This window comes from Vipera berus, assembly GCF_964194415.1.
Source record: "Vipera berus genome assembly, chromosome: 3".
Classification (NCBI taxonomy): domain Eukaryota; kingdom Metazoa; phylum Chordata; class Lepidosauria; order Squamata; family Viperidae; genus Vipera; species Vipera berus.
In genome coordinates this window covers 210,906,501-210,924,639 of record NC_138204.1, presented here as the reverse complement: position 1 = coordinate 210,924,639, position 18,139 = coordinate 210,906,501, and the positions used below count along the sequence as shown (strand labels likewise).

At 39.3% G+C, this 18,139-nt stretch overlaps 1 protein-coding gene and 1 pseudogene across 2 annotated transcripts in view; both read right to left on the bottom strand.

Moving 5' to 3' along the window:
- Positions 1-1,080: 1,080 nt before the first annotated feature.
- LOC308665536 (mas-related G-protein coupled receptor member H-like) lies at positions 1,081-2,004 on the bottom strand (the record flags this gene model as incomplete). Its single annotated transcript, XM_081323598.1, has 1 exon — positions 1,081-2,004. One exon carries the CDS (start codon positions 2,002-2,004, stop codon positions 1,081-1,083), a length of 924 nt encoding a protein of 307 aa, XP_081179724.1.
- Positions 2,005-8,859: 6,855 nt separating this feature from the next.
- Positions 8,860-18,139, bottom strand: part of LOC308665535 (mas-related G-protein coupled receptor member H-like) — a 19,664-nt pseudogene continuing 10,384 nt past the window's right edge. Inside the window, exon 3 of the transcript in view lies at positions 8,860-8,970. The product of the transcript in view is annotated as a mas-related G-protein coupled receptor member H-like (transcript). The remainder of the gene's footprint in view (positions 8,971-18,139) is intronic.

Sequence of the window (18,139 nt, the reverse complement as noted above, 5' to 3'; positions counted from 1 at the left end):
AGATGCAGTCATTTGTACATAAGAGGGAAGAGAGGTGGAGAGAACATATAGCCCAGGGTGTGTGTGTGTGTGTGTGTGCTAATTGTACAGGTATCTGATGGGTTTTTGCCTAGCTTCACTAACGCCAAACAATATAAAAAGAAAATAGTGCCGTATTCACAATTTCCAAAGTAAAGATGTTTGTAGAGAAAGTGTCTGACTTCGTACATCTTTTTTATTTCGTCACATGACATGACGTCTCACTTCAAGCAATTCTTTATTTCATAACACGAAATGATATGTCTGATGTCATACAATTCTTCTTTATATCATAACAACTACTATTACTGAATGATTTTTTTTAAATGTAACTTTTCTCTTTTTATGTCTGTTTATTTCCTAGATAATTGTAAAGGTTTTGTCCCTAAAGCACTTGATAGAAGAATATACGGCTCCACTAAAAACATGCAAATTTGTATACATAATACAAGAAAAGAGAAGAAAAAAAACATATGTACAGGATACATTTCTTGAAATAAAATATGACATTTTCGATCCTCACACATTTCAGACATAACATTCCACTTATATTATAGCCTGGGGATTTGTGATTTTCCCTGTGGCCTCCATTTCTCTTCTGTTGCTCCCAAGGCATGGAATATACTTGAAAACTGTCTCTCTTGCTCTTTCCCTTTTTAGCAAGAGGCTAAAATGTCATAATTAATTACTGATTTTCAACTATTTTCTACCTGGTTCTAGTTTAATTTTACTCATTGCTGCTTCATTTCACAAATTAATTGCCTTTAATTGACATCTGGAAGCAGCAGGCATGGTTGGTGCTTATCTAGAAATAAAAATCTTATTTCTAGAAAGCAAAATAAGCTGAGTATTTTATAAATGTCATGCAGTTCATTTCTTGCCCAGCATTAGTTGTGGACTGATGTAGGCATCTCTTAAAATGCAGTTCTCTGTATGTCAGATGAAAGAGTCAATATGTTAAAAGAGATTTGTCCCCACCTATGAGATTCCAGCCTCAAGTGCAACTTATTCATTGCTCCTCAGAAGGAAGCACAAAGGCCTTGTAAGAGGATTTGACCTCTTCTATCTCCCTCTGGTAGCTTCACCTTCTTTGAAGACGTTTTGCAAAATGACCTTCATGCTCTCCTTGGACTGAGCACCTTTTTTCCTCCCAACTAGAAAATAGATCACTGGATTAATGCTGCTATTTAAACAAGACAGCAGTATGACCCATATAGTCAAATATTGCAGTTTTTTATCAAATACAAAGCTATAAAAACTAAGAATCACTGCAATGACAGATAATGGAAAAGAAAGGATGAGGAAACAGAGGAGAGTGATTAAAACCATCAGTAAAATCCGACCCTGATTCTTCTGATTCGATTTATGACACACTTTGAGGAAAAGGACCACAGTAGAGAGAGTGATCAGTGGAAGGCAAATTATATCAGTCACAAGGAAATGAAGGCTGAAAAGGTCCACTACAATGACATTTGTGAATATCATAATGTGCGCAGATCCAGCAAGGAGGAAAGAGGAGGTCCAGAGGATGATGCAGACAGCAGGGGACAAATGTTTTGGCCGGGAACAGCGATGCCAGATTGGGAAGAGGACAGCCACACACCGGTCAATGCTGATGGCCGTCATAAGAAAGTGAGAATTGATGTACATCATATGGAAGAAAAAAGAACAGATGAAGATGAAAATGGGTTCTATCAGGTTGATAAATGCATGGATAAGTTGTATAACTTCACTTGTGAGGAACCCAAAGTCTGCAATGGCCAAGTTAAGGATGAATGTGGTGAAACAGTTCCTCTTCATCTGGAAGCCAAGTAGCCAGATGATGTAGCCATTGCCCACCAATCCAAAAGAGCAGGTTATTAAACTAATGCTTATAAAAAGATTTTTTTCTACAGGAGAAAGTTTGAGCTGTTCTGTGAACTCACTGGTATTATTATCTCTATAGTAGTTGTTTGTAGCCTCCAGATCTCCCAGGCTGGAATTCATCATTAAGCTTTTGTAATCCTCTGACTATCTTTTGGAGTGGAAGCTCCTATTAGGAGAAAAGGAAAAAGAGTAGATTCAGTCATTCCTGTCTCCTAAATAACATCAATATTGGGGCCACTTGCTCCTCTCTCAGCTTACTCGTTTTCTTGCAGAATTTTCATTATTCAAACTAGGTAACATCATCAGTGCTAATCCGAGCACTGTGCTAGCACTGATGATGTTACCTAGTTTGGTAAAGAAATGGCTTAAAAAGCAAGCTGAGAGAGTACCAAGCACCCATTTCAACTCTAAGCTGCAAATATCCTCCCCTTCATGGATTACTGCCTTGTCATGGCAAAGGGGCTTGCGTAATTCAATGAAGCTATGAGCTATGCCGTGCAGGGCCACCCAAGACGGAAAGGTCATAGCAGAGAGTTCTGACAAAACGTGATCCACTGGAGAAGGAAATGGCAACCCACTCAAGTATCTTTGCCATGAAAACCCTATGGACAGTACCAAAAGGCAAAACGATATGACGCTGGAAGATGAGCCCCTCAGGTCGGAAGGCATCCAATATGCTACTGGGGAAGAGCAGAGGGCTAGTACTAGTAGCGCCAGAAAGAATGAAGCGACTGGGCCAAAGCCGAAAGGACACTCAGCTGTGGATGTGTCTGGTGGTGAAAGGAAAGTCCGATGCTGTAAAGATTTTTTCTCCATAGGAACCTGGAATGTAAGATCCATGAATCAAGGAAAGCTGGACGTGGTCAAACAAGAGATGACAAGACTGAACATCGACATCTTAGGTATCAGCGAACTAAAATGGACAGGAATGGGTGAATTTAATTCAGATGATCATCAGGTATACTACTGCGGGCAAGAATCCCTCAGAAGAAATGGAGTAGCCTTCATAGTCAATAAAAGAGTAGGAAAAGCAATACTGAGATACAGTCCTCAAAATGACAGAATGATCTCAGTTCGAATCCAAGGCAAACCATTCAATATCACAATAGTCCAAGTTTATGCCCCAACCACCAGTGCTGAAGAGGATGAAATTGACCGGTTCTATGAAGCCCTACAGCACCTTATAGAAGTAACACCAAAAAATGATGTCCTTATCATCATGGGGGATTGGAATGCTAAAGTAGGAAGCCAAAAGATAACTGGAATAACAGGCAAGTTTGGCCTTGGAGTACAAAATGAAGCAGGGCACAGGCTGATAGAATTTTGGCAAGAGAATACGATGATCATAGCAAACACTCTTTTCCAACAACCCAAGAGACAGCTCTACACATGGACATCACCAGACGGTCAACACAGAAATCAGATTGACTATATGCTCTGCAGCCAAAGATGGAGAAGCTCTATACAGTCAGTAAAAACAAGACCAGGAGCTGACTGTGGCTCAGACCATGAGCTTCTCATTGCAAAGTTTAGGCTTAAACTGAAGAAAGTAGGGAAAAGCACTAGGCCACTCAGCTATGAATTAAATTATATTCCTTTTGAATATACAGTAGAGGTGACAAATAGACTTAAGGAATTAGATCTGATAGACAGAGTGCCTGAAGAACTATGGACAGAGGTACACAACTTTATGCAACAGGTAGCAACCAAAACCATCCCAAAGAAAAAGAAATGCAAGAAAGCAAAATGGCTATCTGAGGAAGCTTTGCAAATAGCTGAGGAAAGGAGGGAAGCGAAAGGCAAGGGAGAAAAAGAAAGATACGCCCAATTGAATGCAGAATTCCAGAGAATAGCTAGAAGAGATAAGAATGCCTTCTTAAATGAACAGTGCAAAGAAATAGAAGAAAACAATAGAATAGGTAGGACCAGAGATCTTTTCAAGAAAATTGGAGAGATGAAGGGAACGTTTAATGCAAAAATAGGCTTGATAAAGGACCAAAATGGCAGGGACATAACAGAGGCAGAAGAGATTAAGAAGAGGTGGCAAAATTACACAGAAGAACTATACAAGAATGAGCTTAATGTCCCTGATAATCACAATGAGGTGGTCACTGACCTCGAGCCAGACATCCTAGAATGTGAAGTGGGCCTTAGAAAAGCTGAGCAATAACAAAGCTAGTGGAGGTGACAGTATTCCAGCTCAGCTATTCAAAATCTTAAAGGACGATGCAGTAAAAGTGCTACACTCAATTTGCCAGCAAATTTGGAAAGCTCAACAGTGGCCAAAGGATTGGAAAAGATCAGTTTACATTCCAATTCCAAAGAAAGGCAGTGCCAAAGAATGTTCAAACTATCGCACAATTGCACTCATTTCTCATGCTATTAAAGTTATGCTTAAAATCCTACAAGCTAGACTTCAGCAGTATGTGAATCGAGAACTACCAGAAGTACAGGCAGGATTTCGAAGAGGCAGAGGAACTAGAGATCAAATTGCCAACATACGCTGGAACATGGAGAAAGCTAGAGAGTTCCAGAAAAAACATCTACTTCTGCTTCATTGACTATGCTAAAGCCTTTGATTGTGTGGATCATAACAATCTGTGGCAAGTTCTTAAAGAGATGGGAGTACCAGACCATCTTATTTGTCTCTTGAGAAAGCTATATGCGGGTCAAGAAACAACAGTGAGAACTGGACATGGAACCACTGATTGGTTCAAAATTGGGAAAGGAGTCTGGCAAGGCTGTATACTGTCGCCCTGCCTATTTAACTTATATGCAGAGCACATCATGAGAAAAGCAGGATTAGAGGAATCAAAAGTTGGAATTAAGATTGCCAGAAGAAATATCAACAACCTAAGATATGCAAATGATACCACTCTAATGGCAGAAAGTGAAGAAGAAGTAAAGAGCCTCTTGTTGTGGGTGAATAAGGAGAGTGTAAAATTTGGGTTGAAACTTAACATTAAGAAAACCAAGATCGTGGCATCCGGCCCTCTCAATTCCTGGCAAATAGATGGGGAAGAAATGGAGGTAGTGACAGATTTTATTTTTCTGGGCTCCAAGATCACTGCAGATGGGGACTGTAGCCAAGAAATTAAAAGACGCTTGCTCCTGGGGAAGAAAGCCATGGCAAATCTAGACAGCACACTAAAAAGCAGAGACATCACCCTGTCAACAAAAGTGCGTATAGTCAAGGCTATGGTCTTCCCAGTTGCAATGTATGGCAGTGAAAGCTGGACCATAAAAAAGGCTGAGCGCCAAAAAATTGAGGCCTTTGAACTATGGTGCTGGAGAAGACTCCTGCAAATCCCTTGGACTGCACGGCGATCAAACCAGTCAGTCCTAGAGGAGATCAACCCTGACTGCTCTTTAGATGGCCAGATTCTGAAGCTAAAACTCAAATACTTTGGCCACCTAATGAGAAGGAAGGACTCACTGGAGAAGAGCCTAATGCTGGGAAAGATGGAGGGCAAGAGAAGAAGGGGACGACAGAGAATGAGGTGGCTGGATGGAGTCACTGAAGCAGTAGGCGTGAGCTTAAATGGACTCCAGAAGATGGTAGAGGACAGGAAGGCCTGGAGGAATGTTTCCCATAGGGTCACGATGGGTCGGACACAACTTCGCAGCTAACAACAACACAAATATCCTCCTTTACTGGTACCAATATTGCCATAGCTTCTAGAAGAAAGGGTCCACATATTCTCCAAAGCACCTTATGGCAGAACAAGAAGTAATGGAGTGACGTATTAAGGAGTGATCCAACCTAGAACTAAGGAGAAATTTCCTGACAATTAGTGCAATTAATTGGTGGAACAGCTTTCCTTCAGAAGCTGGGGATGCTTCAACACTGGAGATTTTTAGGAAGAGATTGAACAGCCATTTGTCTGAAATGATGTCTCTTCTTAAAAAGCTCCAGTGATGGAGCACCCCCAGCTTCTGAAGGCAAGCTGTTCCACTGATTAATTCTGATTCCGATCTCTCCTTGATTAGTGAAATATAGAAGATTTCCATTCTCTCTCTCTCTCTCTCTCTCTCTCTCTCTCTCTCTCTCTCTCTCTCTCTCTCTCTCTCTCTCTCTCTCTCTCTCTCTCTCTCTCTGTGTGTGTGTGTGTGTGTGTCTGTGTTTGTGTGTGTGTTTGTGTGTGTGTGCAAATTTTCTGTGATTAACTGGAAATTTCCAAGTTGAGGCACAAAAATGAGACGAGTTTTCAGAAAGAACTGAAAAGCCAAAACTGATGAAAAAGAATTAAGCATAAGCTAAAGAAGGTTTTTACTTTGTTTGTCTTGGGTTTCAGACCGTTTATTTGCTCCTGACATACTTGTCTTGTCACGATGGCTAAAAATGGGTTGGAAAAGGTGTCAAAACCCAGGAAACCTCATCTGAGACTCATATGACAGTTGACGTATAAATGTCAAGTATAAAAACATACAGCTACTGAAGTAACGGTTATTACTCTATTTGCATATCCCGGGGTCTGATTAAACCTTTCAAAATTATAACATACCAGAAACTGATGGTCCAAACTCTTGAAAGCTGCTGAGTGGAAAATGATTGTGTCACAGTATTGAGGGTTGAAGTGATCGGGGATGGCACGGCCTGCAGGCAAAATGTCTTTAATTAGTTAGATGACATTAATTGACAGAAGGAAAGTCCATCCACCCTATCTTGAGTTACAAATTTCAAAGAACTGCCTGCAGAATTGGATGCACCTGGAAGTAGAGGCTGAGTAGAGATTTCCAAAGGAGTTTTTATATAAGGGAGAGGGAAGGATGAGAAGCAACGGTTGGAAACTGATCAAGGAGAGAAGCAGCCTGGAATTAAGGAGAAAGTTCCAGAAAGTGAGGACAATCAACCAGTGGAACAGCTTGCCCCAGAAATTCCTAAGCTGTGTGGTGTTGGGTCCCTCATCCTCATCTTCCGAATTGTTTCTGACATAGTACTTGGTGCAGAGAAAAGATCTCCTGCTGTCCTCCTTTTTAATCTCCATTTCACTACTATTTATGGACATAAAATGAATAAAGCTAAGACGAAGAGAGGCAACTTCCTTTGCGACTATCTGTAATAATTATTCCACTCTTTTATTTCCCTGGGAAATAAAGATAAGTATAAATAAATGAATATAAATACATACCCCTATATGATTTTAAGTCCTCTTCTATTCCCCTCTAAAAAGGAATGTTATCTCTTGAGGCTGACCTGGCCAGGTTAGGGTTCATAGGATCCTCAGCCATGCAGAATAATTTGCATACCAAATAGGCCGGCCTTTGATAGCATCACTCCATGGCAGTGTGGTGACAGCACTAAGCTTCTTTTAGAAGACCCCCAATTCTGACCCAATAAATCCAGACCCTTGATTTAACTCTTAGTCTACACGGGACAGAGTATATGAAGGCTGTAAACAAAAAGCCATTTCTGTCGTGTTTAGCATGAAGGTGAGAGATTTACAATCGGACGTTCACCATAAAAATTCTCAGATGAGAGGTCCAAGTCAATTGGCATAAAAGAAGAATATCTCTTTCCTTGACAGGTGCCAAGGCTCATGGGCAGCCTCCTCATTCTACAGTTGGTGATTACCTTGCAAAAAACAGGAACCAGACTGTCTTATCACTTGATGCTCACATTTGATTGTGGAAGACAAAAAAGATCTGCTTACCCATCCCAGAACAGAAATATTTTTTTTTCTTCAGAAGATCTGCTTACTATCACCTTACAGTGACATATTTTGGACATTGTAAGTAAAACCGAGTATGGGTAGAACCTACTATTTTTCTTCCGTGGAAGTACAATTAACCTGAACAGGACTTAAAAACCATTAATTTTCCTCTGGAACGAGTTCTGCATCGGCCATCATCAGTTAATCTAGCCATCAATAACATCACATAGTAATAATCTCACCCACTTTGAATATTTTGGACCAATATTTTCAAATAGGTAAGACATTTGGATGATCTTAGACATAAGTCAATGCAGTAATAACCTTTCACTTGGCTACTAATTCCTGGACTTAATTTTTCATATTAAAAACATACTTGTAATACTTATATGTAGATAGTCACCTAAATCACAGTTGACTTTTTTTCTGGATGAGTGTTGAAATGTAATGGTGCCATCCAAACAGAACAGTGAAAATATCTGCTAAGAAATTGAAATATCTGAAACTGACGATTTTAAGGGTCCTGGTGCAGAGATAAGACCTGTTTCAAGATTTCTCCTTTTACTGTAGATGACCCAACATTATTTTTCAACTACCTTACTACTTTTGCTGACTTTGGGTTCCTTCTATTTATGGCTATATACTGCACTGATTTTTTCACGTATTTTATATTTGAAAAAATACCCCTGTTGATCTTTTTTCTTTTCCATATTATATATATTAATGGTATATTTCTTTTGATAGCCATCAGCATTGACCGGTGTGTGTGTGTGTGTGTGTGTGTGTGTGTCTTCTTTCCAATCTGGCATCGCTGTTCCTGGCCAAAACATTTGTCTCCTGTTTTGTGTGCCCTCCTCTGGATCTCCTCTTTCCTCCTGGGTAGAATTCCAAACATTATGGAATAGGAATTTAAATATGATACCATTCCGAGTTTCCATTTGGCTGTGGCTGTTTTGTTTTGCCTCCCGCTGATCACAACCTCTGTTGTGATCCTATTGATCAAAATATGTCTTAAACCTAAACAGATCAAACGTGAAAGACTTTTGGTGATGATCTTAATTACTCTTCTCTGTTTCCTTATTCTTACTCTCCCATTATATATCTATGTGTTCATTACTCATTTTATTATAAATAAAACTCTTTTGGCAATTGAGATTCATGGTACGCAGCTGTATCTCAGGGACAGTGCAGAGAACTGCATCCCATATTTACCAAGAAACATAAACGTATTCTGAGGTGAATAAGTGCTCCTGGAGCTCTTCCTCTTCTGGCATGACAAAGAAAGTCTAAAAAATGCACACATATTTTGTGCCTTGCCCAATCAGTATGTACAATTATGTTGTATGGAGATGTAGTCTTTGGCTACTTCACCAACAGGCAAGAGATAGCATAAGCCCTGGGTGAAACCTTTAGCAACATCTGCTTTCCCATCCTAGAAGAGAGAAAAAAATCTGCGAAAAATCTGCTTACTACTGCCCGCTACTCTAACATTAAATCTTATGAATTATCCCACAACTCATCTGACAATTGCTCATTGACCTGTGTCCAATTTTGGACATTGTAATCAAAGCACAGTATCCTATGTGACTCTCTCAATGAATCTAGACAACGCACAACAATGAAGAGTAAATATCACAAGGGAGATAATTGCTCCCACTATCCGCGTCTTTAGGAACGTCTTTAAAGAAAAACAAGGAAGTCCAGTTGCTTCTTGAGAAAGCACCTTTAGGACAACTATTACCTGGATGGCTGAGCTTCTCCATAGATGACTAATTTCACTGTTCAGGGGGGGGAAAAGGTGGAACCTTTTAGTGGCTGGAGGGAATCTTTCTTTGTGGGAAAAAATATTGTTATTGTTATTAATGCTGTTGATGATGGGAGAACCCAGATAAATTCAAGAAGCTTCTAAAAAAATACTTTCCTCCTTTATTCATTGAGTTTCTACCACTCCTTTCTCATGCTAATTGTGACCCATCTCCCGCTCTACAACAGAAAGGAAAGCTTTATAGGGTACATAAAAAAACCAGAAAGCAAGTGCTATCAAATACAGTAATTCCAAGAACACTTTATAGGAATAAAATAATTTTCAATAAGAAGATGCTGCACTTGATGCTATTGTCCCTGACTGAAAATGAATATTTCCTTCTGATCTTCCCTGAGAAATTCTTAGGGGTTCTACCAGCCCATGCCTGAACGTTTAGACACAAAATTCCCTACCTTCTTCCAGTCTCACTTAGGCTTCACCAATGCCTGCTGGACCTTAATAAAGTCTTCTTCTGGAAGGGTTCTGAATTCTTCTTCCACTATCTCGAAGCCCAAGTGCTTTGCCAGAAAGTTCGAAAGAGATGCCTTTATACGTTTTGAGAATGGGTGGGGTACCTTAATGGATGAAAGAAATCCATTATTCCTTGCTGAGAATTAAGACCAGAGTGCTGATTTTTTCCATGGGTGTTTCAGAACTCTTAAATGTGGGATGAAATGGTTTCCATAACTCTGAAAGAGAAATGCATTAGGCAGATGTCTCTGAGGAAAGTTCTAGATCATGTGTACTTTGCAGATGAAATCAATGTACAATATCAATAGAAAATTATTGGATGGAAAAAGGGGAAATCTGATAAATACTTCTGAAATGATAACACAACTGGTCATGATCCCTTTAGTATACTACTGAACCTCTTGGTCCTGTAACCTATTTATCCAAAACTATGTATACTATAAGGTAAAGGTAAAGGTTCCCCCGCACATGCATGCTAGTCGTTTCCAACTCTAGGGGCCGGTGCTCATCTCCGTTTCAAAGCCGAAGAGCCAGCGCTTGTCCGAGGACGTCTCCTTGGTCATGTAGCCAGCATGACTAGATGCCAAAGGTGCATGGAATGCTGTTTCCTTCCCACCGGAGTGGTCCTTATTTTTCTACTTGCATTTTTATGTGCTTTCGAACTGCTAGGTTGGCAGAAGCTTGGACGAGTAACAGGAGCTCACTCTGTTACGCGGCACTCAGGATTCGACCCGCCAAACTGCCAACCTTCTGATCGACAAGCTCAGCATCCTAACCCACTGAGCCACTGTGTCTCAAATGGGCTAACTTAAAGAATGCATCTGAAATTTGGAATCCATCACGCCCAATGTCAATGGAATTGACATTTGGCAAATTACAATAAAGTTTGATATGAAAATTATCATAAATCACATTATGAATAAAACTAAATGTCATACCCTCTCCTGACTTTTGACTGTGCTTTTCAGTTCAACATGGGTTGCTTTCAGAGGCAGACACATTTCTGAGAATAACCCTGCATTTCTCAGTGGCTATGGAGATTCTCAAGTCAATCCAGGTGATGGTTGTCCTAAAGGTGGTTTTTCAGGAGAAAACTGGACTTTGTTGTTTTCTTGAAGATGTTTTGCTTCTCATCCAAGAAGCCTCTTCAGAACTGGAGAAGCTTATTGGATGAGAACTTCAAGGAAATACAAAGTCTAATTTTGAAAAAGCACCTTTGGGACCAGCATTTCTTAAGAACTGTTCTGCTGAAAGCAGTACATTAGAATTCTGTCATTATTGAAGGCATTAAGGAATGTAAGAGGAGGAGGAGGAAGAGGAGGCTTCACTAGAGATCTCCTGAGGATTGTGAAGGGAGGGGAAATGACACAATCCTACATTAGTTGTAGAATGAAAAGTGCCCCAACAGGTTATAGGTTGTCTAATAAACAATTAGTGGGGATGATAGCCACAATCCCTGTATTCTGGCATAACAGTTTATGTCTTTTGTTCCTTTCTCATAAAAAAACATCAATATTAAGAAATAATCCATAAAGAATACCAATAATCACAATACATTCAACTCTGCCTTATTGTGAATTGGATACTTGGGGCTTCTATGTTTTCTCATCCTTCTAATTTAATTCCTTTTAATGGAAGACTAAACCTTTGCATTCAACTGCTTAGAACACTAATTCTGCTTTATGGTCCAGGCCTATTTAAAAGCTTGCAAAATCCTTTCCTTCTTATTATATTGGTAGAGAAAATGCTTTTAAGTCAACCGCTCTCTCCCACCACATATGGATAACAGGCAAAGGTAATGCTTTTAAATGGTGCAACACTCCTTAAGGTCATCAGGATGACTTCAAGCTTAGCAGGAAACAACATGTATATGTTTGGTAGTAAATGTGGGACCTATTTCTCTGCGTTATCTCTAAGTTAGAGGTCTGTCTCATGGATCTTATTTGCAAAACATTATGCCATGTTCCACTGAAAAGCCCAACGAAGTAAAACACCGGAGACTTGGCAATCTCTAATGTAAACTTTATTAGGCGTAGCACACCGGTATGATGGAAGAAAAGCTAGCTCTGGCAATATGGCGGGAAACAGACAATTAAAAGCGTAAAACTTTCACTCCCCTCTCTTACTGTTCAGGCCACATTATCCAATTAATCTTCCAGCATTTGTTATGAGAATAAAATTTCGGCTTGCCCAAACATCTCCTCAGTGGCTTTGGCTGTCACGCTGATAAGGAGCACCTTTGTATATCAAGCTCTTCCCTCCCCCCTTGCAACTGTAGGCAAGCTAGAAGCACTACAGCAGTCCGAATGACAATAAATCTTTGTAGGTTGACACAAGGTTAGTTATGGTATTGTAATTTTGATATTTTTTGTGCTACGGTTCTTGGTAAATAGCTTATAGCAGTGGTGGGGAAAATTTTGCTTTGCTCATCTTTTCCCAGTCTTCAAGATAAAGTCTAACGATATTATTTTTCAAGGGAAACAAAACCTTCTTTAGATTTTATTTCTGTAGCTAAAATTATGCTTTTGCAAAAGGATTTTAATCTACGTTTAATGACCTTCAGGGTCTCACTGGACTGAGTTCCTTTCTTTCTCCCAACCATAAAATAGATCGCTGGGTTAAGGGAAGTGCTCAGATTCAAATAATTCTCAAATTCTCAAATTCAGTAAATTTCCTCACATAAATTAAACTAAGAAAACCATCAATGTAGACATACATAATGGAACAGTAAGAATAAGGAAGCAGAGAAGCGTACTTGAAATCATCATCAAAACTCTTCTACGTTTGATCTGCGCCCATTTAAGATTTATTTTGATGAATAGGATAGTGGTGGCGAACCTATGGCATGGGTGCCAGAGGTGGCACTCAGAGCCCTCCCTGTGGGCATCCATGCCACACCTCGGAGGTGGCAACTGTCCCTCTTCAACCAGCTGCTCCCCACAGGTATCCGTCCCCACGAGTGACATTGAGGTGACCCAATCTTCCATGACCACCACAGCCACACCCACCCAGTAGGCCACGCCCACCTGGCACCCAGTGATAAATAAGTGGGTTTTGAGTTGCAGTTTGGGCACTCGCTCGCTAAAAGGTTCACCATCACTGGAATAGGATGACAGTGGAGGACAGTGAGCAATGGAAAGGAAAGGAAAGCATTCACAACCAAATGAAGACTCCAGGAGAAATGATAATGAAATACAAATTGCATAATACTCTGAATTCCACCCAGGAGGAAAGAGCAGATCCAGAGGAGGGCACAGAGAGCAGGGGACAAATATTTCGGCTGGGAACAGCGATGCCAGATTGGGTAGAGGACACACACACACACACACACACACACACACACACACACACACCAGTCAATACTGATGCCTCAGAAAAAGTAGACCATTGATATACAGGGCTTGGCAGAAAGAAAAAAAATGATTATCTCAGGCGTTTCCATTGGTATAAAATCTATTAAGAAATCAGTGCAGTACATAGCCATAAATATGAGAAACGCAAAGTCGGCAATAGCTAAGTTAAGAATCAACACGGAGAAAGGTCTTCTCTTAATCTGGAAGTAACCAGATGACAATTTCATTTAATGGGATTCCAACACAGCAGATGATTGTGACTGACAATATGAGACACTCATTTTGGGTACATATTGAAATAATTGGTACATATTGAAATAATCGGTACTATAATAGTCAAAATGCACTTTTGTAGCATTCACGTTTGCCTGGCTGAGAGTCATCAAGAGACTTTTGTAGTGCTCCATAATCTCTTCTTTTAGAATTGAAGTTCCATTTAGAAGAAAGGAAAGAAAACTGGATTCAATAATTCCTCAATAATTGTCATGTGTTCATCATTTTCTTCTCTGTTGACAGACTGAATCAAGGTTTAGATCTTTGCTAATGCTATGCAAAATCCATTCTGATTTTTTTTTCTAACCAGCTTACTGGTGGCCAACCATAACAATAATAACAAGTGATGAAGATTGCCTCTGGCATAACCAAACCAATAAAGGTAGAATTAAAATGACATGAGAAAGAAAAGATGATATCAACAGTAGCACCCACACTTAGTATAATCCCAAAACGTGTGGAACTCCATTGGGATACCATTGGCATTGACAAAATCACCATTAGTCAATTCTAAAAAGGCATCTTAACTTGGAACAACTTACATCCTGTGACGATACCTTTAACCCCATCAAAATCAACAAATGCACATCTAAGGTCATTGGAAAGGACTGGAGAGGTAGATAAAAATGCCAAATCTGCTTCCATCATCTGTCCAGCCAACCATAGTTGGTTACACATGTATGCTATTCAACTCTCAATGACTCTGGGAAGCTCAGATCTATTAAACCTAAAATAAAATCAATTTTCAAAATTTTCCTACTAACAGCTAGTGGTGTAGAAGCTTCCACTATCCAGAAAAAGTTATTTTATGCTAAATTTCATTGTTCAGCTTTCAGGAGATTCTTTTGGTAAGGCATAATCCCAAATCCCTGAGGAAATCATAGCTTCCACCAGCTTACTAATAGAAATGGGACTACATATAAATATCACAAGAGTTTGATGAGAAAAATCAGATACAGGAATTACTAAAGAAGCGGGTGAACATTAGTGCATGTGTACACGTCCATGTTACTTTTGTTCTTCTAAACATCTTATTGATCTGCAATTATTTACATTTCCACCATTCTCATAGCATCAAGTCCAGGAGGAAACTTATGTACCACTTTTCTCCAACTGATACATAAAACTACAACCTCCCCCCCAAAAACACACAAAAAAGCATTCTCTTCAGACCTCATTACTATATCCTTCAGCTCTCCTAGTCATTTAATAAGATGCATGCAATAAATAAAAGCAAAAAATAATCCAAGAAAATTATATACACTATTAATATGGGCATGCATTTTTTGTTATATTTTATTTTTGCTATATAAGAGGCATCAGATTATTTGGTAATGTATACAGGTTGCTGCTACAAGGATGCTTGTTTGTAAAAATGTGTGTCAAACTGCTACCTTGCCATCCTAGTGTGGTTATGTCTTACTTATTATTGTTGCACCATACTTGCTGTTGTTACACCCTTGATGAGGTTTGATCATTTCCCCCCCAAATTATAACTATGGTAGGGTTGTGCCATGGTGCCTTCAATATGGGTATATGACAGAAAATTCAAAAATGCTCACAGCAGAAAAAGTGACAACTTACATGCTTGCCTAGCTACAGGTATTCCTAGAAAAACCGTAGCTCTCTTGTGGTCTCACAGAAAGCGGAAAAGAAAGAGAATTAAATCCTCACACCATTGAAGTGAGCTTATCAGAGAGATCTAAACCCGAAGCAGAAACAGTGCAAAGTATATTGAACTGCTTAAATTTAAATTTAACCAACATTTCTTGCCTTTACTCCCCTTCTCATGCCATACTTTGCAGTCCTGGATGGAAGCAGCGCATGAAAAATTCCCAGGACAGAGTGAGAATCTTTGTACTTAGTCACAGAGGGAGAACTTTATCATGGAAATAAATGGCAAACTAGTTGAAAGAAAATGTTGGGTGAGTTGAAAGAAATGTTGGAGTACAGAGAAGAGCAACAAAGATGATTAGGGGACTGCAACATACTGTAAAACATACATAAGGAATGGTGGCTGCAATTGGGTATGTCTACTTTAATGAAGAGAAGGACGAGGGGTGACATGACAGCAGTGTTCCAATATCTCAGGGGTTGCCCCAAAGAAGAGGGAGTCAAGCTATTCTCCAAAGCACCTGAAGGCAGGACAAGAAGCAAGAGATGGAAACTAACCAATTAAGGAGAAATTTTCTGACAGTTAGAAGAATTAATCAGTGGAACCGCTTGCCTCCAGAAGCTGTGAATGCTGGAGGTTTTTAAGAAATGGACAATCATTTGTCTGAAATGGTATAGGGGTTTCCTGCCTGAGCAGGGGGTTGGACTAGAAGACCTCCAAGATCATTTCCAACTCTATCATTACTGTTATTGTTGTTTTTGTTGTTGTTGTTATTATTATTATTATTATTATTATTATTATTATTATTATTATTATTATTATTATTATTTCTTATGTTTTCATCATGACCATTAGAATTGTGGGTTTCAGATACTGTAATTGTCTGTGAGAAATTTGTGCTGTTCTGTTTCCGTGGCTAGCATTATAATGAAAACTTAGTCCAGAAAAAAGACTACTAAGATTTAGATAACTATCAACATATAAATATCACAAAAATATCTTTGATGTGAAAAATCAGGAGCAGTAATTACTACTTAAATAGACGCATAGTATTGCATTTGTCTAAGATCTTCCAAATATCATACCTTTCTGAAACAATTGGTCCAAGGTCTACAGATCTGGTGAGAAGAAGATTACTAGGTCGCGTAATTGACCACTGGAGTGATTGACAATAGCCAAAGCAGAACAAGCTGTAGTGAAAACATGAAGGGTTTTAAGTCCCGTTCAGGTTAATGGCAGCTCAGCAGATGCAGAACAAGAAGTTCTAAACATGAAAGCTTTTTCTTACAATGTCTGAAAAGGAGAACACGTCAAATGTGTTGTTGGACCATTCACAGGATTAAATGACAGAATTGAAGGCAATAGTAAGCAGATTTTGTATGAAGAAAATATTCTTTCTGTTCTGGGACAAGGAAGCAGATAGCGCTAAAAGTCTCGCACAACTAGATATATTCTGTGTCTTGTCTAATCAGCACGAACATCATTGGATAAGAAGATCTGTTTTCTGTCTTTGCAAGATAATCACCAACTGTGAATTTAGAAAGATGAGACTGCCCATTAACCTAGGGAACTCTCAGAAAATCTTTTTTTTTTAATTTCAATTGGATCTAAAAAAAAATTATCACGAATCTCTGCTCCTAAACCTTTGATCTTTCTGCTAAACATGACTCAAATTCCTCTTTGTTTATAGTCTTCCTGTAACTCTGTAACTGTGAGAGGGATCTCGGAGTCCTAGTGGGCAATCACTTCAATATGAGCCAGCAGTGTGCTGCAGCTGCCAAAAAGGCCAACACAGTGCTAGGCTGCATTAACAGAGGGATAGAATCAAGATCACGTGAAGTACTAATACCACTTTACAATGCCTTGGTAAGGCCACACCCGGAATACTGCATCCAGTTTTGCTCACCACGATGTAAAAAAGATGTCGAGACTCTAGAAAGGGTACAGAGAAGAGCAACAAAGATGATTGGGGGACTGGAGGCTAAAACATATAGGGAACAGTTACTGGAATTGGATATGTGTAGTTTAATGAAGAGAAGGGTGAGGGGTGACATGATAGCAGTGTTCCAATATCTCAGTGGCTGCCACAAAGAAGAGGGAGCCAAGCTATTCTCCAAAGCACCTGAAAGCAGGACAAGAAGCAATGGATGGAAACTAGTCAAGGAGAGAAGCAACCTAGAACTAAGGAGAAACTTCCTGACAGTTAGAACAATCAACCAGTGGAACAACCTGCCTCCAGAAGTGGTGAATGCTCCAACACTGGAGGTTTTTAAGAAGAAAGAGACTGGACAGCCATTTGCTTGAAATGTTATAGGGTTTCCTGCCTGAGAAGGGGGTTGGACTAGATGACCTCCAAGGTCCCTTCCAACTTCTTCTTCTTCTTCTTCTTCTTCTTCTTCTTCTTCTTCTTCTTCTTCTTCTTCTTCTTCTTATTATTATTATTATTATTATTATTATTATTATTATTATTATTATTATTATTATTATTATTATTATTATTATTATTATTATTATTATTATTATTATTATTATTATTATTATGGTGTCCGTTCAAGAGTCTGGATTTATTGGGGCATAAGGGGAGGTGCTCTCAAATGTGTACCTGTTTGAGATAGAAATTATTTGCATGGCTGACCAGCATATGAGTCCCTGTCTAGTCTCATCAGCCTCTTCCTGAAAATTCCCATTTTCCCCCAATGAGCTTGTGTCATCTCTTTACACAACAAGACTCAGGAGATAATATTCCTGAGTTTTTCTGAAAGGTGCTTTTTCAAAAGGAAACTGGATTTTCTCTGCTTTTCTTTGAAGACGTTTTTCTTCTCATCCAAGAAGCTTCTTCTGTTCTGAATGAATGGTGGAGAATGGAAGGATTTATATATCTTGCATTTTGAAAAAGCATCTTTGGGAAGACTATGATCTGGATGACTGAGAATCTCCATAGACCTTCTTAAAGTTTCCCTTCTTTTTAGTGTAACTCATCGTCTTATTGAATGTAGTTGACCCATCACTATCTCCGCTCATGTATCTAATGTCCTGTTCTCATCAATGAATTTTCCACACTCAGTGCATGGAACTATATTCCTCA